Source organism: Urocitellus parryii, chromosome 15 (genome assembly GCF_045843805.1).
Source record: "Urocitellus parryii isolate mUroPar1 chromosome 15, mUroPar1.hap1, whole genome shotgun sequence".
Lineage (NCBI taxonomy): Eukaryota > Metazoa > Chordata > Mammalia > Rodentia > Sciuridae > Urocitellus > Urocitellus parryii.
Genome location: NC_135545.1, coordinates 17,055,803 through 17,082,625, shown reverse-complemented (window position 1 = coordinate 17,082,625; position 26,823 = coordinate 17,055,803). Strand labels below are relative to the sequence as shown.

At 57.0% G+C, this 26,823-nt stretch overlaps 3 protein-coding genes across 7 annotated transcripts; all 3 read left to right on the top strand.

The window, feature by feature from the left end:
* Nucleotides 1-141: 141 nt before the first annotated feature.
* Fxyd1 (FXYD domain containing ion transport regulator 1) lies at nt 142-3,893 on the top strand. Of its 3 annotated transcripts, XM_077792971.1 has the most exons (8): nt 798-844; nt 1,360-1,424; nt 1,868-1,900; nt 2,140-2,214; nt 2,383-2,419; nt 3,342-3,391; nt 3,567-3,618; nt 3,761-3,893. In XM_077792971.1, the coding sequence occupies exons 1-7, from the start codon at nt 813-815 to the stop codon at nt 3,587-3,589; spliced, it is 315 nt and encodes a 104-aa protein (XP_077649097.1). In that variant the 5' UTR covers nt 798-812; the 3' UTR covers nt 3,590-3,618; nt 3,761-3,893. The 3 variants fall into 3 exon arrangements, with proteins under 3 accessions (XP_026246988.2, XP_077649097.1, XP_077649096.1); XM_026391203.2 differs by lacking the exon at nt 798-844 and adding an exon at nt 142-271 and having other exon boundaries at nt 3,567-3,893; XM_077792970.1 differs by having other exon boundaries at nt 3,567-3,893.
* A 244-nt stretch (nt 3,894-4,137) lies between these two features.
* On the top strand, nt 4,138-12,472 carry Fxyd7 (FXYD domain containing ion transport regulator 7). Its single transcript, XM_026391273.2, has 6 exons — nt 4,138-4,214; nt 8,361-8,390; nt 10,020-10,094; nt 10,193-10,235; nt 10,486-10,526; nt 12,338-12,472. Exons 1-6 carry the CDS (start codon nt 4,184-4,186, stop codon nt 12,358-12,360), a joined length of 243 nt encoding a protein of 80 aa, XP_026247058.1. The 5' UTR covers nt 4,138-4,183; the 3' UTR covers nt 12,361-12,472.
* A 619-nt stretch (nt 12,473-13,091) lies between these two features.
* Nucleotides 13,092-25,619, top strand: Fxyd5 (FXYD domain containing ion transport regulator 5). Of its 3 annotated transcripts, none has more exons than XM_026391239.2 (10): nt 13,092-13,296; nt 13,912-13,972; nt 15,781-15,861; nt 16,644-16,700; nt 18,456-18,572; nt 21,179-21,253; nt 22,036-22,065; nt 22,145-22,219; nt 25,301-25,346; nt 25,448-25,619. In XM_026391239.2, the coding sequence occupies exons 2-10, from the start codon at nt 13,912-13,914 to the stop codon at nt 25,482-25,484; spliced, it is 579 nt and encodes a 192-aa protein (XP_026247024.1). In that variant the 5' UTR covers nt 13,092-13,296; the 3' UTR covers nt 25,485-25,619. The 3 variants fall into 3 exon arrangements, with proteins under 3 accessions (XP_026247024.1, XP_026247026.1, XP_026247025.1); XM_026391240.2 differs by having other exon boundaries at nt 13,118-13,237; XM_026391241.2 differs by lacking the exon at nt 25,448-25,619 and having other exon boundaries at nt 13,093-13,296; nt 25,301-25,350.
* Nucleotides 25,620-26,823: the final 1,204 nt, after the last annotated feature.

The following is a 26,823-nucleotide window of genomic DNA, read 5'->3' as shown; positions in this document are numbered from 1 at the left end:
CGTGCAGTCCCCCTGCCGGCCGCCTGCTGCTCCCTCCTCCGAGTTGAGAGAGTTAACCTAGCGGCCAGCGCGGTCTGGGCTGGGGGCCGCCCCCTGGCCCCCCTCCAGCCCCGGCTCCAGTTACAGCCAGGGGAGGGCGGGGTGGGGCCAGGAGGGGAGCCTGCGGGGGGCGGAGCGTCCAGCTCTGGGCCCGGGGGTCCAAAGTGCTCAGCCCCCAGGGCACAGCCGGACATTTGGGGGCCTTCTTTCAGCAGGGGACAGCCTGATTGGGGTGAGCGTCCCCCACCCCTCCCCTCCAGACGTCTTCACACTCCCACCGGCCGGGCGGCCTATTTTGGGAGCAGGAGTGGCCAGCCGGGTGGCTTCCCAGGCAGGCCATATTCCAGAGGGAGGAGAATGTGGGGACCTTGGGGTTCCGCAGGCTGGGAGTCAGGGTGCGACTCCTCCCCCTGCGGCTTGAGCCCCCTGGCTGGGTGTGGCGTCTGCTTGGAACACTGTCGGGGGCCCTGGGGGCCTGGAGGAGGAAGGGGGGGTGCGTGAGGTTGTCTACACCCCACATTCTTCCCACCAGCAGCTGGGAGGGTGTTGTCCATCTCCAGGGCAGCGCCACCCACCGTGTGTGTGTGCGCAACTGTGTGTGTGTCCCTGCCTCTGGTCGCTGTCTTCTCTCAGGCCCACTAGCTTGGGCCTCATGTCACTTGTCTGGTGTTGACTGGTTATGAAAGATGTCACCCAGGGGCGGGTGGAACGGGTGTTTCTCCCTCTTCTGCTGGTTTCCAGGAGAGGACAAGGGGTGGCCTCACTGTGTGGCGATGTGGCCGCCAGGCCTCGCCCCACCAGGACTGTGCGTGACCCCCAAGTGGGGGGGTGGAAGGCGGTTTCCATGGTGGCCTTGTGAGGCGGATTCTTCCAGGGTGAAGTGGGAGATATTTATACCCAGGGTCAGGCTGAGAGCGGACAGAGCGGGCGGGCGGGCGGGCGCAGAGGGCAGGGACGCGGGCTGGGCTGGTTCTGGAGGCCGTGGTGCGCAGGCAGGTGGGACTGGGGTGTGTCCCACTGTCTTGCAGAGTGTCTGTCTCTCCACCGGGGTGAGGGCGAATCCTGCCTCCCCTGTGAGGGTAGATTTGAGGAATCTGGGGCCAGCTGCGGGGAGGCAGAGGCTCTGCCCTGGCTGGGTTGGGCTCTGTTTGTGTGAGCTGCTCTGGTGGCACGGCCTGGTGAAGCAGGGGGTGCCACGAAGCTAGCCGACTGACACTTTTGTGATGAAGTCCCTGACGGTCTCTGACTTAACCCTGTGGGTTCAGGCCCCCGTATGGGGAGGATGAGGGTACACGTTTCCTGGCCCTTTTGTGCCCTCAGGACAATGGCATCTGTCGGCCACATCTTGGTTCTCTGCGTGGGTCTTCTTGCCAGAGCCAATGCAGGTGAGTCACGGGGGCAGCCCACTGCTCACCCCAGCCTCTCGAATGACCCGGGTGGCAGAAACCTAGAGAGAAACAAGTGGGAGACCCCTACCGAAATGGACTCAGCTAGAGTTCCAGGAAACTGGGGATCTCCTGCTTGGGGTCCACTCACAGGCTGGCACTGGAGGAAGGGAGAGGATGGATACCCCGGGTCAGGCAAAGGTGGGGAGGGATGGGGGTTGGCTCCCCCCAAGATTGACAGGCTGTAGTACAGGGGGTGCTGGGGCAGCGACAGAAACCCCCTGCCCAGTACAGAACAGAGGGGGTGGGCAATCTGCCCAGGTCCAACAGCCCCCCAACTCTCAGCCCAGGAAGGTGGAGCCCCCACAGGGTCTTTTGACGCCTCTCCCTGTTCAGAGTCCTGGGAAGCATCCAAACCCGGATCTCAATCTCTCTCTTTGCAGAAGCGCCACAGGAACACGACCCATTCACCTATGGTGAGGGGCGGCATCTATTCCGGGAGTCAGAGGGCTGCCGGGCCGTGCCTGTCCTCTCTGCTCCTCTCCCTGGCTCTGTGGGATCCCTCTCCGGGTCTCAGGCCCCTCGGCTGCTGCCTCGGGCCCTTTCTCCCACTCCTCTTCTCCTTCCTCCTCCCTGCCCTGCCCCCTGCTCTCCTTCTCTCTCCCCCGCTCTCCCCGCCCCCCCCCATCCTCACCCTGTTCCCTGCCGCCCTCAGACTACCAATCCCTGCGGATCGGAGGCCTCACCATCGCCGGAATCCTCTTCATCCTGGGCATCCTCATCATTCTCAGTGAGTGCGGCGCCTCGCCCCGCCCACGCCCCGCCCCGACCCCGCCCCTGCCTGCGCGGCCCCGCCCCTCACCCAGGCCAGCTGCTGCCAGAACGCAGTTGGGCTGGGCGCCCGCGTGGGGGGGGGGACGCAATCTCAGTCTCTGCGACCCTCTCCCCACCCCCACAGGCAAGAGATGCCGATGCAAGTTCAACCAGCAACAGAGGTAAGAAGGCCCTCCCAGCCCCCACTCGCCCCTCGCCTGCTCTTAGAGGGGCGCTGGGGGTGAGACGGCAAGTCTTGCCAACCCGAAGCCAGGAACCCCTCAAAGAATATGTGTGAAGCACCTCCCATGTGCCAAGCCCCCAACCAAGTCCTGGGACCAAGCGATGAGTAAACGTCCTGACTTGCTTGGTCAAGCCCCGGCCCAGTGAAGGCGCTGGGTGGCGGTGGTTCCAAGAGCCCCACCGATTCCAATCACCAGCACGAAATCAAAAGTGCTGATAGAGAGCGAGCCGCGGTGAAATGAGATCATCTCACACGGCGGCCCAGTTTAGCTCAGAGTCTTCTTCCTTGCGCTTTGATTCATCTTTAAATAAAAAGTTTAAAGCACAACCAACATAGGAATACCATGGAACGATCACCTTCGTGTTAAAACAATGATGGATGTCACTATAAGTAAGAACGAATACGTATTAACTGTTACACCACGTGCCAGACGCTCTTTCCTTGCATATTATTTTATTTGGCCCTGTTACCAGCCCCCATTGTACAGATGATTAAACCGAGGTCTAGGGAGATAAAGTCACTTATTCAAGCTCACTCACTGGGAGATAAGGATTCTGGGGTTTCCAACTCAGATCACCTCCTGGCAGTCTACCAAGTTCCTCTGACCACCCCTCCCCCGCAACTTCAAGTCCCTTCCCCAGCATCCCCGGTGGTACTCACTGTTACCTGTTTGGACCGCCTTCTGCCATACAAACTGCTCCTGGGTGCTCCTCCTTTCGGGGTGTACCCCGAGCTCGCTCGTTGGGGTACGTGGGACTCCGTGAAGTCTGGGAGATGAGGCCTTCATTGGGGGTTTTCTGGAAGCCACTGCCTCCCCTTTTCCATCCTGTGCCCCCCCACCCCTTGCTCTCCCTTCCCAGAACTGGGGAACCCGATGAAGAGGAGGGAACTTTCCGCAGCTCCATCCGCCGTGAGTTTGGGGAGACTGCGGGTGTTTGGGGGTGAAAGCTGGTTCCAAGAGCCGTTTTCCTGGCCCTCTCTGGCAGCATAAAGGGAGAACTTGAGCTGAAGCCAGTGGGCAGGGAGTTGCCCTTCCTCCTCAGGGACGCCCCTCCTGACACCCCAACTTTCTATGTCCCCGTCAGGTCTGTCCACCCGCAGGCGGTAGAAACACCTGGTGCCATGGAACTCGGCCAGGTCCTGCAGCGCCGCCTGGGCTTGGGGAGTGGGCACGGGAGGGAGGAAGAGGGGGTGATGTACCAGCCTGGGCAGTGGCTAAGAGGGGGAGGAGGAGAGGGCTTGAGGTCCTTCCTCGCCTCTCACCCTTTTCCCCCCACAGGATTCCCCTGGCACCTGATGCGTCCCACCCACCTCCTGCTCACCTGCCACCTAGACTGCCCCCTTTCCCAGCCCTGCCTCACTGAGTCCCCAAGCCTCTCAGATTTCCAATAAAACGTGCTTTTCTCTCTTGACGGCGCTTTGTTGATCTGTCAGTCCCTCTGCGCCGAAGCCTGGGAGCCCCCTTGGCCCCGGCAGGGGGCGCCCCCACCCTTGGGGAAGGGGCGGGGACGACGGCAGTGGGCGGGGGCGGGGGCGGGGGTGGCCTGGACGGGGGCGGGCTCCCCGGGCCCCCATTGGCTACAGGCCCCCCCAACACCAGGGCTCCCCCCATCTCCCCCCCACATCAGCCTGTCCTGCTTCCAGCTGCTGCAGCCGTGTCCTCGCTGCCTCAGCATCCAGCAGCCCCCTGCTCTGGCTCAGCATGGCGACCCCAACCCAGACCCCCACGAACGGTGAGCGTCGCCCCGGGGAGTGGGCGCCGGGGAGGCTCCGGGATCTGAGAGCTTAGGAGAGAGGATGTGGGAAGATTCCGGCCCTGAAAGGGAAAGGAGCGAAGAGGGGATGGGCGGAGGCCCCTGTCGCGCACCCCTTGGCCCTCCTTGTGGTGTCTCGGACACCTGCTCCCCTGCGATATCGTCCCTGTGCCGGACCTACGATGAGAGAGTGCCAATCCCCGGAGAAAGGATGCTCGGACCGGTTGCTATGGCAACTGGCTGACTGGTCCAGCACAGTGGTGGAAGCAGACGGGAAGAGATGGGCTTTGAGGGTGAGAAGCAGCAGGTCTGTGGCCAGGGAGGTTCTGGAAGATTTCAGGACCCTGGATTGGCAGGGAGAAAGGGTCCATGTCCCTTTTCTTTCCAGCACCGTCTCCTACCGTAGGTGTTTCCTGAAATTCCTGACAGGCAGGTTCAGAGGGAAGGAGGGTCAGCTGAAAAAGAGAGAAGGGAAGGGGGAAATCCATCTGAGATTGAACCTAAAACAGATAGAAGAGTCACAGAGTCAGAGACATGGGGGGACGGGCAGATAGGTTCGAGGCTCCGAGAGGCTCAGGGAGAATGCAGGAAAAAGAGAGGGAGAGGAAGTCAGAGAGACACAGAGATAGACGGATGGAGACAGCCATGCACAGGGACTCGAGACACCGAGCCACAGGCAGAGGAATAGAAAGGGGGGGCAGCATGGGGTGGGGCTGCAACCACTGCAGTGAACCCCAAGGGTGGGACTAGGGTGAGGGGACCCTCCTTCCCAGCGCGCACCTACTTGTGGTTTCCATCCTCAGAGGTGCACATCGCTGTTCCCCCACACCCATGTCCCCCGACACCGTGCAGCCGCGCACAGTTACATTTCACACCCGTTAACCCAGATATGCTCCCACTTAAACTGCGTCCTCACTCCAGCCCCGAGCAACCCCCCTGCCGAGCCTCGGTCTGCAGAAGACCAAGGGGGGGGGTGCTTTAGTGGGGGAGGGGGCCTGGGAAGTGTTTCCAGTACGGAAGGCAGGGCGGAGGCGGAGGAGCCCCTGGCGGTGAAGGGAACCCCAATTCCACCCGGTTCTCTCCTTCCCTTCCCCCTTTCCCATCAGGCAGGGGCTGCTGCGCTGAGCCATATCTGCAGAATCTGAAGCAGGGCGGGGGGGGGGGGGCTGCAGAGGCTGGAGCCACCCTAGGGAGAGGGGGCGGGGCTGAGCCAGCAAGTCTGGCGGGAGCCCAGGGTTTCTTTTTGCAGAGGTGGCGGTTAGCAGGATCGATGGCAGCAGACGGGCAGAGGTGGGAGGGCAGACGCCTCAACACCCTCCCCCTTCCCCCCTCCCCCGCCCGCTGGTCACAGCATGAGAGGGGACCACAGGTCTCCGGAATTCCCTGGGGAGGAAAAAAACCCCGCTGTGTATTGCAAACTGCTTGAGGAAATGAATTAATGAATTGCTGGGGAGAGCAGGGGGAGGGAGAGGAGTCTCTTCCCACCCTGTCAGAGAAAAGGAAGGAGAATTAGAGGCAACAGAAAAGGGGGATGTGTGAGCACAACTGAGAGGGACCCTCAACTTGGCCAGAAGCCAGCCCTGCAGGGGCATTAAAGGGAGATGCAAAGGAGGAGAGGGAGTTAAAATTTGGCCCAACCTCCAAGCTTCACACAGGACCTCAGCCAGCCTGGAGGACCCGGACCCATCACCTCTCAAGATGCCCCTGTTGCCATAGCAACCGCCTCCTTCCTGATCTCTCCTTGGCAACTGGCCAGGAGTAGTGCACATTCCTTCTCCGTCTCCTGGCTCCACCCTGAGCCCAGCCACACCCTGGGGAACCAGATTGCTGGGCCAGCAGGATCCAGCCCAGGATCTTCTGCATGAAGCACTGTGCACTCAGGTGCAAAGCAAAGAGGATTTGGGAACAGATGCTCACCCAAAGGGTCCCTGAGCACTTTGGAGGAGGATGCTTGGAAAACTGGGAGACAAAAGAAGATAATCCAACTGTTCCACCTTGATTCGGACTCCTGCAGCCTAGGAGGGCCTGGCATTCCTTCATTTGTTCCAGAAAACTTCTTTGAGAACCTTACCTAAGTGACAGGATTAACAGCAGAGATGAGCGAAACAAATCGACTCACTCTGGTCCAGGAGCTAAAGTGACTCAAGGTGACTAAAACACTGTGTCCTGATGGGAGACACTTTGAAGTACCACCTTCCAGATTTTTGACTTATTCAAATGTTCCCCACAGTGCTATTTATTTAATATTTTTTTCCTTGGAAGGATTCACTTTTTTAAAAAATTAATTAGCATCATTTTATATCATCACCACAAATGGAAAATGAGTTTTTGGTTTTTTTTGTTTTTGTTTTTTGTTTTTGCTCTAAATGGAGAGTAAACATACAAACAATCTAAAAAGCAAGTGACATTGCTTCTCTGGGTCCAGTGTCTCCTTTTTGTGAAATGGAGACGAAGATAGCACCCTATGGGAAAGTTCCTGCCAAGATTAAATGTGTCAACATCTGTAAAGGGCTTAGAAGTGGCTCTGGCATGGAGTTAGTGCTATCCACTTCTGACTAGATGGCTAAATAAAAGGAGGAAACTCGATAATGTCACAAAATTCTACTAGATATGATTATTACCTGACAAAGACTCTGAGCACAGTTTTGTTTTTTTGTTTTTTTTGGGGGGGTAAGAGGGGGATTAACAAGGTTTGGTAGGCAACTAAAGCCACATCAGCACCAATGAAGATTTCCTCCTTGGAGACTAGAAGAGACCTGGAAGGAGCAAACTTACACACTGAGTCAGGGTCTTGCCTCTGTTTCCTGTACCTGTCACTTTAGGCAACAGCTTGCTTTGATAAAAAGCAGTACCAAAAGTGTCAGCAGATGGTGACGGTGATGACCATCTGCTGAGATTTTTATTTCTCACTTAGGCTCCATGTCCATCACAGGTTGACCGGGGTGGGGGGCATTTTGTACTCACCTAAAAAAAAAACTAGAGCAGCCACTACTATCTTGAACATTCAGGTCCTCAGGCCACAGGCAAACCAGAGCTCTTTACAATGGTCATTGAAATGTTCCAGCCTACAAGTGACACTTCCGCTCACAGTTCATGGGCCAGAATTCATCCCACGGCTCCAACCCACCTCAAGGGAGACATCCTTCCCTGTCCCTTCAAAGGGGGAAAAGAACACTCCTGACATGGCCTGATGTACCCCTGGCCCCCTTCCCTAGTGGCACACACGCTGCAGAATTCTGCTCCAGGAGGGGCCATCCGGATGGAAATGGAAAGATGTTCTGAGCTCCCCCCAGGGGAATCTGGTCTGGGACAGGGAGATGGAGAGGGAAAGGCAGATTCCCATCCCCACGTTAACATCCCTGAAGTCAGGGCAAGTCTTCTAACTGAGGTGCATGCTTCCTGTGGTAGAGATCCATAGGCATACGCGTCCTGGGACACCGTCACAAAATCGACTTTGGATTGTAAACTGGCTGGTGTCTTAAGTGATATAGAATAACAACGGCATAGCTCCCTGTAATGGATTTGGTGTCAGGAGCTAGGAGATGGGGACCATAGCGGTAGCACCTATCCTTGGGAGCGCTTGGTGACTGGGAAGTTGTCCGAAAAGCCCGCGCGGCCCGGGGCCGAGCAGCCTGCAGCAGTAATGGATTTGGTGTCAGGAGCCAGGAGATGGGGACCATAGCGGTAGCACCTATCCTTGGGAGCGCTTGGTGACTGGGAAGTTGTAGGCTGTGTACAGGGGAAGCTGATAGCTCAGTGGTCTGCCAGTGGCATGGTTGACCCTGGGCTTCATATTTAAATGGGAGTGTGTGTATTTTTCGGGGAGTCAGTCCATAGCTTGCCCCAGATCTCCATAGGGGTCTAGGACAGCGACGGCCATGTACAGTTGGGTGGATGGTACACTGCACAGGGGATGGGACCAAACGATGGAATGAGTGGGGGTCGGCATCTATCCTATGCCCCATTCTTCAGGCCTGTGTCCTGCCCTGGAGCTACATAATCCAGAACAAGGGACCTTTTCATCTAATTTCCACTCAAAAACCATTAGACCAATGGCCCCAACGAGGTCTTCGGAAATGTTGAGGAACAAGCATTGAAATACTTTCCCCCTCTTCCTTCCCACAGTTCCCGAGGAGCCCGACCCATTTTATTATGGTGAGTGCCAGATTTTTTTCATAGTGGTACCCAGGGCTGGATGGAGGGGTGGCTGTGTGTGTCCCTACAGCCAGTTGGCTTCAGCCATGGCTCTGTGGTTCATGGGCCACCAACCCATGTGACCAGGTGGGTACAGTTCACATCAGCTGGGTTTGTGGAGGGCAGAACCAGATGAGGGTGGTTCTGAGTCTCCTTCAGGCTTCCGCAGGACTCTGAGCTGGTCCCTCGAAGTTATCAGAGCAGCAGACGGGATGTCTTCATAGTAAGGACTAAGTCCAGGTCACCTGGATCGGACTCTCCTCTCCCTACCGTGTGGCTTTGCCTCCCTGAGCCCTTCTGTAAACGGGAGATAGTAATAACTCCCACCTGCGTGGGCTATGGGAAGGATTCACCTGGACAATCACACTGATGGCCCTGGGGCACAAAGAAGTCGCCCCCAGGTCTGGCAGGCCTGGCTCCAGTTCCCTTTCTGTATACCCTCCTGATCTCCCCTCCCTGCCACCATTTTTGCTGTTCCTCCAATATGTCAATTTCCTTCTCACCACAGGGCCTTTGCACGTACCGGTCCTTCTGCCAGGAGGACTCGTCCCCTAGCTCTCCACATAGCTGGCCAAGTCCCCTTCCCTTTTTCTGGCCTCTGATCAAATAATGACTGCTCTGTAGGACAGGCCTCCTCTGACTCCCTGGCAGAAGGAGCCACACCACACCCTGCCATGACTTGGATTTTTACTGGATGGTTTTGTTTGGTTGGTTCATTGATGAGTGCTTAATCAAGCATGAGCGTCCCCTGCTGGAGGGCAGAGGCCTGGCCGCTGCGGGGATGGACCAGGGGCCCCACAAATTCACACTTCAGCCAATATTTGCTGGTTACTGGCTCTGTGTGGGCAATGTTCCAGGCCCTTGGAGGACTGCAGTGAGCAATACAGCCAAGGCTTCCTGCCCTCCTTGACCCTGCCCTCCGTGGGAGGGAGACGGACACTCAAAAATCAAAGTCATTTTTTAGACAGGAATATAAAGCCAGAGTGTTTCTTACAGAGGGAAACCAGAATTCCATCATTTACTAGAAAGGGTCGAGGAGAGGCTGGGGAAATTCTAAACAGGACAACCAGAGGTTTCACTGACATTCCTGAAGCTTGGAGGGAGGAAGCCCTGTGGATATTCAGAGGGAGGGTTTTCCAAGTAGGGGAACAGCAAGTGTAAAGGCCCTGAGGCAGGACAACCGGATCTACTCCAGGAGCTACATGGAAGCCAGCATGGCGGGGGTGAAGAACTGAGGAGGAACAGGATGGGATCATGCAGGGTCTCCAGGGCTGTGGTGAGCCTTGGCTTTTACCTGGAGAGCCCTGGGGGCCAGGGGAAGGCTGAGGAGAGCTGGGATCTGACTCTGTGCCTGTGGGTGGGTTGGGGGCAGAGAGAAGGCGACACAGAGGGTGAGGGCAGGAGAGGAGAGGAGGGGAGGGAGGCCCAGGGGAGCTCCCCAAGCCCATGCTCTGTGTTCCCCCAATCTCCTGGAGGAGCATCCAGCACCCCCGGGTTCCAGGCCCCTGGCTGGGCGGCCTAAACCCAGGCCCGAGGCCCCGGGGCTGGGGTGTGTCCCCTGCATGCCCTGACGTCCCGCATCTCCCCTAGACTATGCCACCGTGCAGACCGTGGGCATGACTCTGGCCACCATCATGTTCGTGCTGGGCATCATCATCATCCTCAGTAAGTCTGTCCTCCGTGGGCTGCCTGCTGCCCCGGGTTAGCCTTTGTCCCCATCCTTATGTCCTGTGTCCTGTCTGTGTCGCTCCCTCTCCTAACAGGCAAGAAGGTGAAGTGCAGGAAGGCGGACTCCAGGTCGGAGAGGTCTGGCCCCTTCCCCGCGGGTGGGCGTGTTGTGGCGGGTGGGGGCGTGGCAGACTGGTGGGCGTGGCGTGGCGGACGGGGGCGTGGCAGACTGGTGGGCGTGGCGTGGCGGACGGGGGCGTGACAGACTGGTGGGCGTGGCGTGGCGGGCGGGGGCGTGGCGGGATGGTGGGCGGGGCGGGAGAGGGCGTGGCCGAGGCCGGGGCTGCAGGTCCTCCTCACGCTCCTCCCTCTCCCTTTGCCTCCACAGCCCAACATGCAAATCCTGTAAGTCGGAGCTCCCCTCCTCAGGTGAGGCCGCGGGAGGCTGTTGAGTGACAGCAGCCAGAGAAGTCCTTGCAAGGTTCCGGGGTGGGGCCTGGTGGTCGCACCTGGGACAGTCCCATAGGAGACTGGGTCTCTGAGATGGCAGATGCTAGACCACAGGGGTCCATGGGACTCCCTGTGTCCTAAAGGGGCCACAAAAAACTGCCAGAAACAAACGCATACGTCCCCCAGAGCAAGGAGGAGCTCATTTCCCAGGGAAGAAAGCCACACCCGCAAAGAGAGGGACCCCAGGTGGGGGAGGATTTCAGGCCATAGACCTGAAGGAAGTCAGAGCACGGGGAAGGTAAGAGAATAGAATGCGGTCCAGACTTACTTGTTCAGCTGGGCAGACCTAGGATGAAATGACTCAGGAAAAGATGGGAAAGGAAGGAAAGAGAAGGAGGGAGGAGAGAGGATGGGTTTGGGAATAATTGTATCAAATGACAAAAAGAGCTGTGGAGGTGGGTGGCACTAGCCTGCAATCCCAGCAGCTCAGGAGGCCCAGGCAGGAGGATCAAAAGTTAGAGGCCAGCCTCAGCAGCTTAGCTAGGCCCTGAGCAACTTAGTGAGACATGTCTCAAAATGAAAAAGAAGAAGAAGAAGAAGAAGAAGAAGAAGAAGAAGAAGAAGAAGAAGAAGAAGAAGAAGAAGAAGAAGAAGAAGAAGAAGAAGAAGAAGAAGAAGAAGAAGAAGAAGAAGGGCTGGGGAGGTGGCTCAGTGGTTAAGCGCCCGTTGGTTCAATTCCCAGTACAAAAAATGAAAAGAAAAATTCACTGGGGGGAGGGGGGGAAGACCTGTGGGATTGAGCACATGAGGCTGAAGGAGAAAGACAGGCGGATGGAAGAGGGGTAAATCATGAAGAGGATGGAGGCATCCGAGGGTGTGGGGTGTCAGGAAGGGGGAGTATAGGAAGGAGAAGATGAGGGGAGGCCCCGGGGGAGAGAGAGAGAGAAGTGGAGGCTGGAGGCTGGAGGCTGGAGGAGGGGTGCTGTGAGTGGAGGTGGATGGAAGGTGGAAGGGGAGATGGGGAGGGGTGGAGGATGATGAGGGAGATAAACATGCAGATGGAAGAGTGTGACCCCTTGGGGTGTTAATTTTAATTATATAAAAATATCTTGACCTGTTTTTAGTGGAATCGCGTCCTTTCCAGGGACTGTTAAAAAAAAAATTCAGAGCTGGGAATCTCTCTGCCTCTTAAAAAATTCTTAGAACTAAAAGAAGGGGAGGGGCTTGGAAGATCCCGTGTTGGGAGGGAATTATTGCGGGTAGGATTTCATGCCTGTTTCATGTTCTGTTAATGATACTTAAGAGCATCGGTAGCCTGCTCTGTGGACACCGGTGTCGCAGGGTGTCTGGGCCCTGGTACCTGGGGAATAATGTAAGAACCCTGCAGGACACTGACCCGGAGTAGGTGGGAACTGGGGACATTCCTGTTGCATCCAAATGTTGGGGATGCGGGGTACAGGAGCGGAGCGAGCGTGTAGGAGGAGAATGGGGGTGTAGAAGGGGTGGGACTCCCTGCTGGTAGGGGGACTCCCCACAAAAGCTCAGGTTAGCTTTGACAGCCACGAAGGTGTCCCCGTAGGGATCAGATATTAGGGTGTGGGGGGGGGGAGTGGGGAGGGGCGGGGGTGCCAGGTCGGGGTGAGAATCCTGGGGGTCTGACTTCCATGGTGACGGTCGATGGGGGCCCCCTGGCTCTGGCCGTGGGAAGGGTGACCTCCCCCAGTCTACACTCGCTGCGACCCCCAGTCCCCCTGCCCGTCCCCTGCTAACTCGGCCCCTTCTCTTCCCAGCCCCTGGCGGCGGCGGCGTGTAAGAGCAGCCCCGGGAGCCTCCACAGCTGTCCCTGCCTGCGCGCGGGCGCCTGAGGACCGGGTGAAGGCGGTGGGGACCCCAGCCTCACGCCGGGGAGCGCTCCCCCGAATGAGCCGCCCCACCCACCCCAAGGCTGGAGCCGCTGCACCCCGCTGCCCCTCCCCAGGCCTTGGCAATGACGATCCCCCAAAGAGCCCGTCTGCATCCCAGCCCCAGGGACTCAGGCCTCCAGCTCCTGGGATCCGGGAGTCCACCCCAGCGCCCCCCAACCCCCGTGTGCCGCCCCCCTGCGCCTCCTCGTCTCCTCCCCGGGGATCCGCTCCCCGGGGCCCCTCGACGTCCACGTCTCGAGCTTAATAAATGTGCACTTGGTGTCCCCTGTTCTGTCTGCGTGTCCTCATCTGTGGGCGCACGAGGTGGGGCTGAGCGCACCTGGGCCAGCTGTCCCCTGCGCGCCTACAGGGGTCCCCCTGCGCCCCACCCCCGGCCCCAGACACCTCCTCCTCCGCCTCGCACCCTCCCTCACACCCCGGGAGGGGCCGTCCGGGTCCTCCCGCCTCTGCCAGACGCCCCACCCACCCGCGCGACCTGCCAGCCCCTGTCCCGCAGCTGGTCCCGCATCTGGTCCCGCATCGGTCCCCGCGCGAGGCCAGCGCGGGTGGGCGGAGACCCGGCCCCGCCGCCCACCCAGCCCCACGTCGCCCTGAGCCTGCCCCTCCTGCTCCCACCCGGCTCTGAAGTCAGGAAACCCAAGAGGAAATGACTGGGCCTCTCGGTCCCCGCCCGCCCGCGCTCCCCTGGCCACACCCTCCGCCCGGACGCCTCTCCCGCCGCGGTCCTCGTCCTCAGGCTGCGGGCTCCCGACCCCCGGCGCTGACGTAAGTCCCTCCTTCGATCCACCTCCAGCCGCTGCCCCTCTGCCCAGCGCCGGGCTCAGGTGGGTAGCAGACCGGCCTGGCGGTGCCTCCCCGCGTCCCGTTCACGCCTTCGCTTCTCACCTCCTCTCCCAGCGAGACGCCCGCTCCCTCCTCCCCTCCGGCCTCAGTCTCCCCAGCTCGCCTCCATCGCCCGCAGACCGGTCCCTCTCAGATCCCCCCAGCACTCGGTCGCCCGGGCCGCAGCGCAGCCCAACACCAACTCACTTTTTCCCCTGCGGATCAGGAGGCATTACTCACTCTTCCTCTTTCCACTACTTGCGCGCTCCTGGGCCTCAGAGAGTGGCCCCATCACCCTGCCCCAGACCCTGGCCCGCCCTGCGCCTTTGCCATCCATTCCAGTGAGGATCGCTGCCGGCCTGGAGACGCACGGAGGGGCTTCTCTGCTCTGGGGGTGTCCCTGTGCCCTGTGTGCTGCTGGGACACCAGGTTGGCCGGGTGCTTCTTGCTTTCTTTGGAGGGTGTCGCTTGGTACTTCCACGTTCCAGATCCTCCCACTTCTCCCAGTGGCTGCTGTCAGCCAGGGGTCCTGGAAGCCAGGGGTCCTGATCCAGGGAGAGAACGGGGCTGCCCCGCAGGACGTGCTTCTCTGACCCCGGTTCCCACTCACCCCGTAGATGTCGCCCGCTGGCCGCCTGTGTCTCCTCACCGTCCTCAGCCTCTTTCTCCCCACCAGAGGTAACACCCTGCCCTGGAGCCCCCAGTGTGCTGCTGGCTGGGTGGGTGGGTGGGTGGCCCGAGAGTGTGGCTGCTCTCTCCTGTCACCTCATGGTGCCCCCTCCCCTGAGTTGGCATCAGGAAGTAGAGATCCCTGGGCACTCTGGGGTTACACCTTCTTTGGGCACCTCAGACCTGGGTGGTTGCTTCCAGAGAGTCTGGCCAGAGTCGGTCCTGCTGAGCATCCTCCACCTCACCTCCAAGAAGAACTCGCTGAGTTTGATTTGGCCTGGAGATTGGTATCCGTTTTCTATTTGGCAGCCAGAAAACCTGGGCTCCCAGTAAAGCAGATCCCTGGTCCCCTAACAATGAGCTGCCAGGCAAAGGGGTCATGCTGGGGCCAGGAGAACACAGCCTTGCCTGAGAAGGGTCTCCAGGGCAGTAGCCATGGCCGATGCTTCCTGTGTGGCAGGTGCTTGCACCTGGGCTGATGGAGGCCTTACTTCTACTCTACTTATACATGTTGCTGTGCCCCGTTTATGGATGGGGAAACTGAGGCACAGTGGGCAGAAGTGCCTTGTCTAGTGGGTGGAGGACCTGGGGTTGCCACGGCCCCGCCGCTGCCAGAATCCAGATCATTTGCTTCACCAAAGGAGCCCCGCTTCTCCTGGATGATCATGTATTCTTCCAACCACACCACAGCCATTTGTTGAGCACTTACTGTGTGCCAGGTCTTCTATGCATGGAGGGAATGGCTGTGAGTGCAACAAGACATGGCATGCAGGCTTCTGGGGGCAAAGACGGACAATAACCGGCCAATCAGTAAATTGTATGATGTGCTGGGAGGTGACAGTGCCCTGGGGAAAAGAGAGGAGGGTGCTAAGGCGTTAAAAAGTGGATGGAGTGGAGGCTGAGGCAGGAGGATGGCAAGTTCAAAGCCAACCTGAGCCACAGGTTGAGGTTGGAGAGAGGAGAGGGGAGGTCATGGAGAGGCGAGGTCGGGTGCTGGAAGAGCAGGGGGAGCCGTGCAGGTTTCTGGGGATGAACATTCTCTGGGGAGTTTGGGAGAAGCAGGAAGAGCCAGTGGCCGGGTTGGGGTGAGCAGAGGCGGAGTTGCTAGAAGAGCTCAGGGGGTGCTGGGGGGCCGGGGGGAGTGGAGAATGACGGGCCAGGTGAGGGCTTTGGCTCTTACCCAGAGTGAGGTGCAGGGCTCGGGCTGAGGGGCACACACAGCTGTACAGATGGACTCAGGAGGTCCCCGGCTCCCCCTGACTGTGGGTGGGAACAGACTGTAGGAGCAGGAGCCAGGGAGAGTCTCCTGTGACATCTAGGTCACAGGAGGAGGGGATGTTGGATAATAGAGGTCACCCAGGGAGGGGCAGAGGCTGGAGCCGGGCAAGGGCAGAGGACACGTGTAGTGCCAACTTCATGCAGGCGGTGGGGGGCACCTGCCTGGCGCCGTCTCATTCCTTGCAGCCCCGTGAGGCAGATCTCACTATTGTCCCCACCCTGCAGCGTAGACCCCTGAGGGTTTGCTGGTTCTAAGTCACACAGCAACGAGGCGTTGGGAGTCCTGAATCCAGGGCCCTGTGCCTCTAGCCCCTGGCTCACTAGAGCGTCCCAGAAGCCTGGGTGAGGAGTCGGGGTGGAGGAGGGTCCTGGGACATTGGCACAGCTTGAAAACGTCCAGGAGCCACAGCTGGATGGCTCTTCCAGCACCCAGGACCTCTGGAGCCGGCCCCAAGGTCTGGGAAGGTCGGGCAGGGTGGAAGCAAAGATGAGAAAAGGGGGACCCGAGGTTCCCTTCTGACCTCTCCTTGGTCCCCCAGGACAGACGTTGGAAGAGACCGCATCCATTTCTACAGTGGACCCAACTATTTTGGGCACCCATGGCCCGACGCAAGTCCCAGGTGAGGAAAGAGGGACAGATCGGTCAACACCCCATCAGTGCCAATAACCCCAGCAACACAAATCTCAAACTTAGACCAAGTAGGAATTTATGGATTCATGTGACTCAAAAGACTAAGGATAGACCTTCAGGCATGGCTTGGTCTAGGTGCTCAAATGTTGCCATCGAGAACTTACCTCTTGGTTCCGTTTTCTCTGGGTCGGCTCCATTCTCCGTCAGCTCATCTTCTTACGGGCCAACATGGCCCTGAGAGGACCGCTAAGAATCCAAAGACAAGAGAATTCCCACCTCCCCAATCTACCAGATGTCCCAGAACTGTCATTGGGCAGACTCAGGGCATGTGCCCAACTAGGAGCCGATCATCATGGCTGCAGGCACAGGAAGCTGACTGGTGGGCCTGGGTCCCCTGGTCAACGGCCACCATGACTGATGGCAGCACCTCTGAAAAAAGTGGTCCAAAAGTCCGGGAAGGATGGTCCCCAAAGAAAGTTCCAGGGGGCTTTGATGGAGGCAGCTGGGTGCTGGTTGGCGGTCGGAGGTATTTGGGAAATTTCTTGAGACCGGACCTCGGAGTCCCAATCAAGCCAACTAGCAGCATTCGTCCCCTGAAGGACCACTCGGGTGGCTGGTGCAGGAGGAGGGGTGCTGGGATCCGGGGAGACCCGGGCACCTCCAAAGCACTGCAGGGGGCTCAGACGCAGTTGCTGCGGGAACCGGATCTGGCTCCTGGCCTCCTCCACTCCTCCTCCTCTTCCGCTCTGACTCCTGCTTTCCTAACTCCAGGTTCAGTCCACCCGGAAGTCCAGTCCACCCCTCAGACCTGGATCCAGCCGACTGAAGGTGAGTGACTGGAGACAGGGGCCCTTCACCGCGCAGCCACGTCCCCAGCACCCCCCTTTTATTTTCCCTGAGCCGGTCTCCCTCTGTGGCTGAGGTTGGCTTTGAACTTGCCATCCTCCTGCCTCAGCCTCCCGTCCATCCACTTTTTAAAGACAAAACAAAGGGAACTTGGGACATTGTGAAGTCTTACGGGTACTAAGCAAAGCACCCACCCAGAGAGGTACGCCGTGGCCACTCACCCCAGCTGAACCCCTGCATGACTTCCCGGGCAGACCAAAGAACAGAGCCCCACCAGGGCCCCACAGACGCTCCCTGTGCGCCAACCTATTCATTTCTTCTATTCCTCTCTTTATCTATTTTTTAAAAATTTTCGAATACTATTTTCTTGAAGTATAACATAATTCAAAGAGGGCCCCTGAATTTTTTCAGTGAATGATTATTGACACGTAGTACCTAAACACATCATCCTTGGAAAGAATAAAAATAGAGGACGTGAGACTAAATCCCTTTGCCAACTTGCCCCAACCCGTCCCAACCCGTCCTTGATCTTTTTCCATCTCTGGGAGGCCCCACAGTTAACGTTAGGGGTGATTCCCCGATCCTATGATATCACATGGAAATTACTGCAGAAAATATACTGTTGGTGGTGTATTTCTATGAGTTAAAGGATATCGCATGAATGTCCTGCAACTTGCTTTGTCTTTTTTTGTGGCAGGGAGTATTGGGGATTGAACTCAGGGGCATTGAGCCACATCCTCAGCCCTATTTTGTATTTTATTTGGAGACAGGGTCTCACTGAGTTGCTTAGCGCCTCATCATTGCTGAGGCTGGCTTTGAACTCGCGATCCTCCTTCTCAGCCTCCTGAGCTGCTGGGATTACAGGTGTGCACCACCGTACCCAGCCTTGCTTTGTCTTTTTTAAGCAATAGTATGTTTGGAAGTTGTTCTCACATCGTAAAAACTCATGCTGCCCTTCTTCTCTGCTGTCTAGTATTCCAGTGTGCCGGGGCTGCAGTGAATATAGGCACACACCTCCCGATGCTCACATTGTTTGCTCCCGTTTTTTCTGCCACACACGGTGTCACAATGAGCAGCCTTGTCTCTTACCTTTGAGCAAACACAGCACTTACATGCACCATCCTCACTGAACCCTGAGATAGAATCTGCCATTATCTCCACCTTACCGATAATGATACAGAGGCTCAGAGCAACTTGCTCAAGGTCTCACAGCAAGACAGACCCACAGCTGAGGTTGGAGTCCAGAAATCTGGCTCCAGAGCCAGGGCTTTGATCCAGGATGCTATGGAGTAAAGGTCATGAACATTTAAATTTGTTTTAAAAGTTGCATCCTCAAATGGCCACACCATTGGCTGCATGCAGAGACAGCTCCCCTTGCCTGGCCCCACAGTGACACTCTATATTGACACCTTTGATTTGTGCCAAATTGATGGAGGGAAGGAGATACAGTTCTATAGACCTGCACGGTCGAGGGCTCACTGAGGTCTTCCTCCCTTTCTCTCCCTCCCTCCCTCCTCCTCCTCTCTCTTTCCTTCCTTTCTTTCTTTCGTACTGGGGATTGAACCCAGGGGTGCTTAACCACTGAGCCATATAGGCATTGCTAAGCTGCTGAGGCTGGCCTCAAACTTGTGATCCTCCTGCCTCGGCCTCCTGAGCTGCTGGGATTAAAGGCATGGGCCACCACACCCGGCTCACTCAGTTCTTATCCTCCCCTCTTTGTTCTTCTGACCTGAGTAGAAACAACACAAAGCCAGAACAGGATGGAGACCCAGAAGCCGACAGGAATGGACATGACAGACCCAGGGACAGGAATGGATGTGACAGACCCAGGGACGCTCACGAGCAGCCAGGAAGGTAGAGCCCGGGACTGGGAGCAGCAACTTCCAGCTCTTGCTTAATTCCCTATCTAGGTCAGCGTCTCCCCCGGTACGAGTCTCAAGCACCTGTTTGGGGAATTGCTAATTAATTTTAAGGAAAAGAAAAAATTTCTTTTTTTTGGGGGGGGTGTGTAGTCAAAGATATTTAGGGAACTCTGAGTTAAATTTAAACACGGATCTTGATGGCAAGACTTCTCAGCACCTCCATAAAAGCTCATTTGCACCAAACGTCCCGTGAGGCAGCCTCTGGAAGGCAGCATTTCCCCAAAACAGTGGAGCTGGTGACCCTCCTTTGTGCACCCCCTCACAGGCTGGTGCTGGGATATGACTGTCTGTCGATGCTCCCTTTGTGTGCACTCTCCCCCTGTGAGGGAAGGAACTTTTCAGTTGCAAAATATAGAACACCCAATTAAAACAAAGAGGTTTATTAGTTAAGTAAGTTCTATGAAATCTGGAGGTCAACAGTTTCAGGCATAGCTGGATCAAGGGGCTTAAGCACGGTCATTAAGACTGAATTGCTCCTGCTCTTGACTGTGTTGTCCTCCTCCTTTTTTTTTTTCCTTTTGGTCTCATAATTTGGTATCTACAGAGAATTTCTTTCTCCTTAACTCCAGCCCAAAGCCCAGAATTGACCCTCATTCAGATTAGGGTTAGGGTTAGGGTTAGCCTAGGCCACTCGGGCTGAGAGGCATGCACAGTGGTACAGATTGAGCATTGCACAAGAGCACCACCTCCCGGGCCACCTCATTTCCCTTGTCCATCTTCATAAAGATTCTGATTTCCTAGTGGTGACAGTAGAGCATCTCATTCCTACAGAATCTATGGAAACACTTTCACCAGAGACGAAAATAAAGTCTCTTGGGAAAGGAAGCTTTTCCATTTTGCACCAAAGGGCCCCTCTGGGAGACCGCAGCTGCGCCTGCATTTCCCAGCTGATGATTTAATTTACTCTGGAGTCTTCGCGGGGCTGGGTTCCTCCGGGTATCAGTCCTCCACCCTGGGACATGGGACAGAAGTCAGCAGCAACGACGGGGTCATCAAGCTCAGGGGTGAAGGGTGCTCCTGAGCCTCAGGGTTGCCCAGGGCCTCCCCCTCCTCCGTCCTGGCCTCTCCCTCTTGCCGGGCACCTCGTGGGGACATGGCTTCTGCCCGCGTCCAGCCCCCAGCTTCCTAGCTCCCCTGGTGACTTAGTCTGCTTTGGTGGCCGTGACAAAGGATGACAGGCTGGGGGGCCTGAGCCGCAGGAATTTCTCTTTCACGGTCCTGGAGGCGGGAGTCCCAGATGGAGGTGGCAGCAGGGTCCGTGGGGGTCACAGATGGCCACCTTCTTGCCGTGTCTTTCCCAGGTCTGCGCAGGTGGAAGCCAGCGGCCTCCGGTCCCACCCTCGGGGACCTCATCAAACCCTAATCACCTCCCAGAGGCCGCACTGCCTCGACCTTGGGGGTCAGGGGCTTGCTGTCCCTCAGAGTCATCACTCCCAGGGAGGAACCAGATGGGGGTCCCCTAGTCAAACCCAGGTCACCAGCAGGCACGGGTCAGGACAGTGGGACTAGATGGAGGGGGAGGGGGCTCTCTATGGCTCACGTCTTCCCCTGGACCAGGCTTTCCCCAGGATCCCCTCATCATCGGTCAGGCCTTGTTGAAGGGGCGAGGTGCTGAAAAGCTGGGGGAACCCTGGGGTGGTGGGTGCTTCCTAGAGCCAGGGTGGGGGCTGGGGGTGTGGCTCAGCGGTAGAGCACTTGCCTCGCACGTGGGAGGCACTGGGTTCGACGAGTCTCAGCACCATGTAAAAATAATACACAAAATAAAGGTGCTGGGTCCATATGTAACTAGGGTGGGGACGCAGACCTTTTCTTTGGGGGATCGACTTTTTGTGTCTGAGAACCCACTGGACTCTGGGGGATGTTGGAGATGGGGTTGTGCGTGCAGGGTGGCTGAGCCAGGGTCCTGGGCTATCACAGGGCTGCCAGTGCCTCGAGGGGGGTCCTTTATCCTGCTCAGGAGGGTGTCACCCACCTGAGAAGACAAGTCAGAAATGATCAGGGAAGAAATAAGACGCAGACTCAGAAAAGTAGTTTTTTTTTTTTTTCAAAGAGAGAGTGAGAGAGGAGAGAGAGAGAGAGAGAGAGAGAGAATTTTTTTATTCTTTAGTTCTCGGCGGACACAACATCCTTGCCGGCATGTGGCGCTGAGGATCGAACCCTGGCCGCACGCATGCCAGGCGAGCGCGCCACCGCTTGAGCCACATCCCCAGCCCCTGAGAAAAGTAGTTTTGAAGCAGAGCACCTGACAGGTCCAGCCCCTCGGAAGCCGGAGCCACACAGTTGGAGAGTGGCTCCGTTCATTCATTTAAAGGGGACGTCAAAGGCAGGGCCAAGGCTTCAGGGGTGGGGGTCTTGCCTCATGGTGTCTTCAGGGGGTTGGGGCAGCTGCTTTTGACCAGCAGGTGCAGACCGCTGCTATGGTCCCTGCAGGTGGAGGGTGGGACACCTGTGCCCCTACACCAGGTGCAGAGACTGGGGGAGAGCTTTCTCCCCATCTGGGGCCTGCAGTGATGTCCATCTGTCTGTCTCCCACCAAAGGCACCACAGAGCTCCCTGGGAGGCCATCCCCAAGCAAAGACGTCATGATGGACCCCCTGACGCCCAGCTCCTCAGGTCAGTAACTCCCTTCCCAGACCAGTTACCATGCATTTCCTGTCTCTAAAGCGAGCTCAGGACAGAGGCGTCCTCAGTACACACCTGTGGGGGTAGTGAATGACTCCCAGCCTGGGCGGGGGGGGGGGGCACGGTCATGTCTGAACCTACGGATGAAGGTGTGTGCATCCAAACTACGCCAAAACGCAGTGGCTGAAAAGGCAATCGCTTATTTAGCTCCCGATGGTGCAATTTGGGAGACAGGCTGGGCTCAGCCGGGTGGTTCTTCTGGTCTCCGCTGAGCTTGCTCACGTGACTGAGATCAGTTGCGGGTCCGCAGGAAGCTCTGGTTCCTGGCAATCTTGTCCTCCACTTCCTGCCCACTCAACCCACGTGGAAAGGCTGAGCCCACTCAGCCCATCCCTCTGTTAATTCAGCAGAGGTTCATTGAGAAACCTGTGTGTGGCAGGCACCGTTCTGGGAATAAGACAGACAGAATCTCCGCCTCAGGGGGCTGACATTCTGGGGGCGGGGGAAGACAGCAAATGATAACTGTAATAATACATAGCAGGTGGTTTTACTTTGCTATCCAGAAAAATAAAGCAGGTTCAGGGGAAAACTGAGGGCACTCAGAGAGGTGGTGGGAGCCAGATCGTGTGCCTGGTGAGGACTGTGGGTTTCATTGCGAGGACAGTCAGGCTGAGTGAGAGACGCAGGTGGATCTGCTCCCTGACTCTGCCATTCATTCTTCACTCCACAAGCTTCCGCCAGACTCTCACGTGTGCCTTGTCCGTCTCTTCCAGGTTCGGATGAGGACGACCCCTTCTACTACGGTAAGTCGCCCTGGGACGGTGTGGGAGAAGGAAAGCCAGAGGCCCCTCTGATGGTCCACCTCCACTTCTCTCTCTGTAGATGAGGCCACTCTCCGGAGGCGGGGACTCCTGGTGGCAGCTGTGCTGTTCATCACGGGCATTGTCATCCTCACCAGTGAGCATGGGGCGTGGGCAGGAGGGCACCAAGACGGGCTGGGGGAGGCTTTGACCTGCACTGCACCTGAAGGTCAGGTTCCTGAAGGTCCCTGGAAATGGCTGCTCCGGACCAGGCAGCTCTCTGAGCCTCCCCGAGAGCAAGGCGTAGAGATGAGCGTCTGTTTGGCTCCCGTGGCTGCCACTGGGCAATGTGGGCTGGGCTCAGCTGGGCGGTTCTTCTGGCTGTGGCTGAATTGACCCATGCATGTGGTGCCCATTTACTGGGAGCTGGGAGCAGTGTTTCTAGGGGCCTCTTGATCCTTCACCTCGTGTTCTTAGACTCCATGAGGTGACGGCTTGCAGGCTCAGAACTGGCCACTGTCACTTCTGCCACATTCTGTGGATCAAAGCATGTCACAAGGGCTGGCTTCATTGAGAGGTCAGAAAATAGACTTCCCTTCTTTATGGGAGGGAGAGACAGAGTCAGATTGCAGGGAAGAGGGATGTAGAGAGGGAGGGTTAGGAAACTGGGGCCATTTAGTCAACATAGCCATGCACAGACCTGGAAGGGAACAAGGGGTGAACAAGACTGGGTAGGGAGAAGGTGGAGGAGGACCAGATGACCCCCAAAGCAACCACAGCCACCCAGTGGAACTAGAATAGGGGCCTGGAGCTGCAGAGTAGTGACCTTTTCAAGAGCTTATTGTTTCCGTAAAATCTTCCCATGCTTACCCGTTGGCAGCTGTGACAGTCAGGGTCATGACAGGTGACAGATGGACCCTCACAAGGTTAACTGAAGGTTTAAAAGAAGAGATACTCATCTATTTTCCTTTGCTGTAACAAAATACCTGAGTGGGGGTACTTACAAAGAAAAGGGGTTTATTTATATCACAGTTTTAGAGGCTGAGTCCCAGATCAGGCAGCCCCATGGGTTTGGCCTCTGGTGAGGGCCACTCGGCTGCATCCTATCATGGTGGACAGTCTCATGATGGGAGTGTGGGTGAGGGGAGAGATCACGTGATAGAACAGGAAGTGAGGGTGGGAGGGCCCTTCTCGTCTCTTTATTACAACCCACTCTCTCCCCGAGAGATCAGTGTCACTTCACCCCTTCTGAAGGTGACACCCCCAGGGACCCACCTCTTAAAGGTCCCGCAGCCTCTCAATACTGGCTCACCAAGGACCGAGCTTCTGACACATGAACCTTCCCAGGGACACCTCGGAACATGTCCAAAGCACACAGCAAGGGACTCCGGCAGGAGCAGTAGCCCTGGGGAGAGGGCCCAGCCACGGCCTCCCTGTAACAGGTGGAGGGACGCGGCAACCCCCTCCCCCCGTCCTCTTGTCCTACCTTCTGCTAGTGCTGAGGTCGAGGGTGCCAGGCCCCGGGGAGGTGGCCTGTCACATGTGCCTCCTGGGGCCCCAGGCTGGGTGAGGAAGGGGGGCAAAGGGGGGCTAATAAGGAGAGAGGCTGACTTAATTTTTTTTTTAATTCTGTGTGTTCAATAAAACACAAGGGCTGCTCCTTTTATAGTCTCTCAGCTGAGCTCTAGGATCCATGCCAAAGGCCTCTCGCATCCACCTGGCTCATCAGGAAGATGGGCACAGACCTACTCCTGAAGATGGGTAGCACAACACTCATAAGAATAAGCAAGCCGGGCACGGTGGCACACGCCTGTGATCCCGGTGGCTCAGGAGGCTGAGGCAGGAGGATCCCGAGTTCAAAGCGGCTTAGCAAGGCCCTCAGCAACTCAGTGAGACCCGGTCTCTATAAAATAAAATAAAAATCAATATCAATAAAATCCAAAAATGGCCTGGGGATGTGGCTCAGTGGTTAAGTGCCCCGGTTTCCATCCCTGGTACCAGAAAGAAAAAGAAAAGGCAGGATTGGCATCTGTCAGGGGCCGCACAGCACATGGGAATCAGGGAAGGCCCGGACCCAGGTCTGCCAGGGCAGAGACTGGGTGTGGGATTTGGGGCCACATATTTTTTTTTCAATGACAAATATTTTGGGGTACCTTCTTTATGCCCGACCTGCGCTGGATGATGTCGGGGGCAGAGTGGTGACAAGCAGCCCTGACCCCTGTCCTTGGGAGCTCAAGGCTGATGGGGAGACCATAAGCAAGTAGATGCCGGAATGAGCAGAGTGCAAAGAGAAAAAGATGTCTATCAAGCACCAAGACGGAGGGCCAGGGAGGAGCACCTCTGAGGAGGAGGAACTGGAACTGAGTCCTAGTGATGAGAAGATGATTTTTTTTAAAAAAAAACAAACCCAGGTAGAGGGAGCATCAGGTGTGAAGTCCCGGGGGCAGGACTGAGGGAGCCTGTTGCAGTAATAGCAGGAGGAGGTCGGTGGCACTGGGGCAGAGTGAGCCAGAGAGAGGGAAAGAGGCCAGGGAGGACTGGGGGAGGCAAAGTGGCAGCTGGGAGCAGGTTTGCTTTTTTCAAGTCATCCTTGGCTGCTAAGATCCCCCCTTACTCACTCTGGCCTCCTTCCTGTTCCTTGAGCCTATCCAAGCGGTCCTACCACAGGGCCTTTGCGCTGGCTGTTCTGTCTGCCTGGAACACTGTCCACATATCCAACTGGCTCCCCCTCATCTCCTTCACATCTTTGCCCAGATGTCACCTCCTCGGTGGCCATGCCATCTTCAGGGAGGTCCATGTGGATGTACCCAACTCCTGGGCCTCACTGAGTCCTTTTTTTTTTTTACTTTATAGCACCATCTATACATTGGACTTAGTGATTTTTTCCTTTGCTGGTCTCCCCTACTAGAAAAGCCAGCTCTATATGGTCAGGGATTTTTTTTTTCTTCCTTTCTCGTTCCCCACTATATTTCCAGTGCCCTGATCAGTATCTGGAACACAGTGGTAAATGAATCCCTAATGCACAAAATAGTCTGCATTTTCCAAGGGCCTGTCCATTTGGGGCTGGGGGAGCTCCCCCCCCCCACCACCGGGGGCTGGCCCTGGTTGTTCCCATGCCTGTCTCTGTCGCTTATTTATGGAGCTACCTGGGTGCTTCCTGCGAGGAGGATCCGCCAGCCTCTCCCCGTCCCCAGAGCACACACAGGATCAATATGGCGCGTTTCCTCTGTCTTCACAGGTGGCAAGTGCAGGCAGCTGTCCCAATTGTGCCGGTGTCAACGCAGGTGAGTCCATAACAAGTGGGGGCCACCAACCCCGCGGGGACTCCAAGAGCGAGCCCCGACCAGTGCCTGGCACCCAGCCTCCTCCCTCCCTCCCCTCCAAGAGCCTACAGAGTGGTCAGTGGAAGAAGCCCCGCCTGAGAGGGAAGACCCCGATGGACGGAGCCAGACCTGGGCTGACCCCCGAGTCCCACCTGCCCGCTGCCGCCCCGGGGGCTTCGGGCTCCCTGGGCACCGCCCCTGAAGTGACCCGCTCTGTTGGGACAAAAATAAAGCACGTGGTCCACCCCCGTGGCCTCCGATCGTGCGACTGGGCAGCGGGAGTGAGAAGCGGGGCTGGCCTTGGGGACCCTGGAGGGAAAGTAAGGGCGGGCGGGGGGTCCGGGCTCCGGAGTCGAGGCTGGGAAGGGAGGGGCGTGGCCGGGGGGAGATGCAGGTGGTGGGTGACCGCGGCCTTGAGTCCCACAGGATGCATGTGACACACCTGTCCTGGTCCGGGTGTCCAGGGCCAGCTTCCCCCAACACAAATGCAGACCCCCACACCTGGCGACCCCCTGTGCCTCCCTCTTGCACCTCGAGGAGGCTCACACGCGAGTGGGGACTCCTCCGCCTGCCCCTGCGCTCTGTCCACTCTCCCCCGGGCGCAATGACCTCTGCACGCAGGGCTGAGTCTGCCCCGAGTGCCCTGCAGGCCCTGGAGGGGGCTCCCCTGGGGACCCGGAGCCGGTGGACCAGGCACACAATCTGCAGCAGGATTTCCTGAAGGCTCGCGGCCTCCAAAGCCTGGGGAGGGGCTCAGCCGTCAGGCCAGGGCGGGCCTCCTAGGTGCGGCCGGCAGGCAGGCGCCTCCACCCGGGCTCCGGATCCGGCCCCAGCCAAAGTCAAGAGAGGAGAGAGATCCAGGGCCCAGACGGCTCATCCACCAAGTCAGTGTACTGAGCCACGAGCTGCAGACGGGAGAGAAAGAAGTCACAGAAAATAAAATATCCGACTTTTTCTTTTCCTGATCTTCCTCAAAAATATAGTGTAGCTACTATTTACACAGCATTTATATTGCATTAGGAATTATGAGTAGTGCAGAGATGATTTAGGGTGGGAGTATCCATAGATTATATGCAAATAATATGTTTGCAAAATATATTTATATGCAAATAATATATACATAATATATATTTGCAGACCATTTTATATAAGGAATCTGAGCATCCACAGATTTCAAATCCTCAGAGGGTCCTGGAACCACCCCCTTTGAATACCAAGGGAAGACTACACAGGTAGTATGAGAGATACTAAAAATATTTTGTAATTGACATCCACCACCTACTAATCAGAATAGATGCCTACCCCAGTCAGTACGGAATGTCATCTGTCTATCTATCTATCTATCTGGATCTATTTATAGTCATATACATATTAAACTGAACCATTTGAAAATGTCACCATTCAAATAGTTTTGATATGCAGAAAGAGTGATTTCATA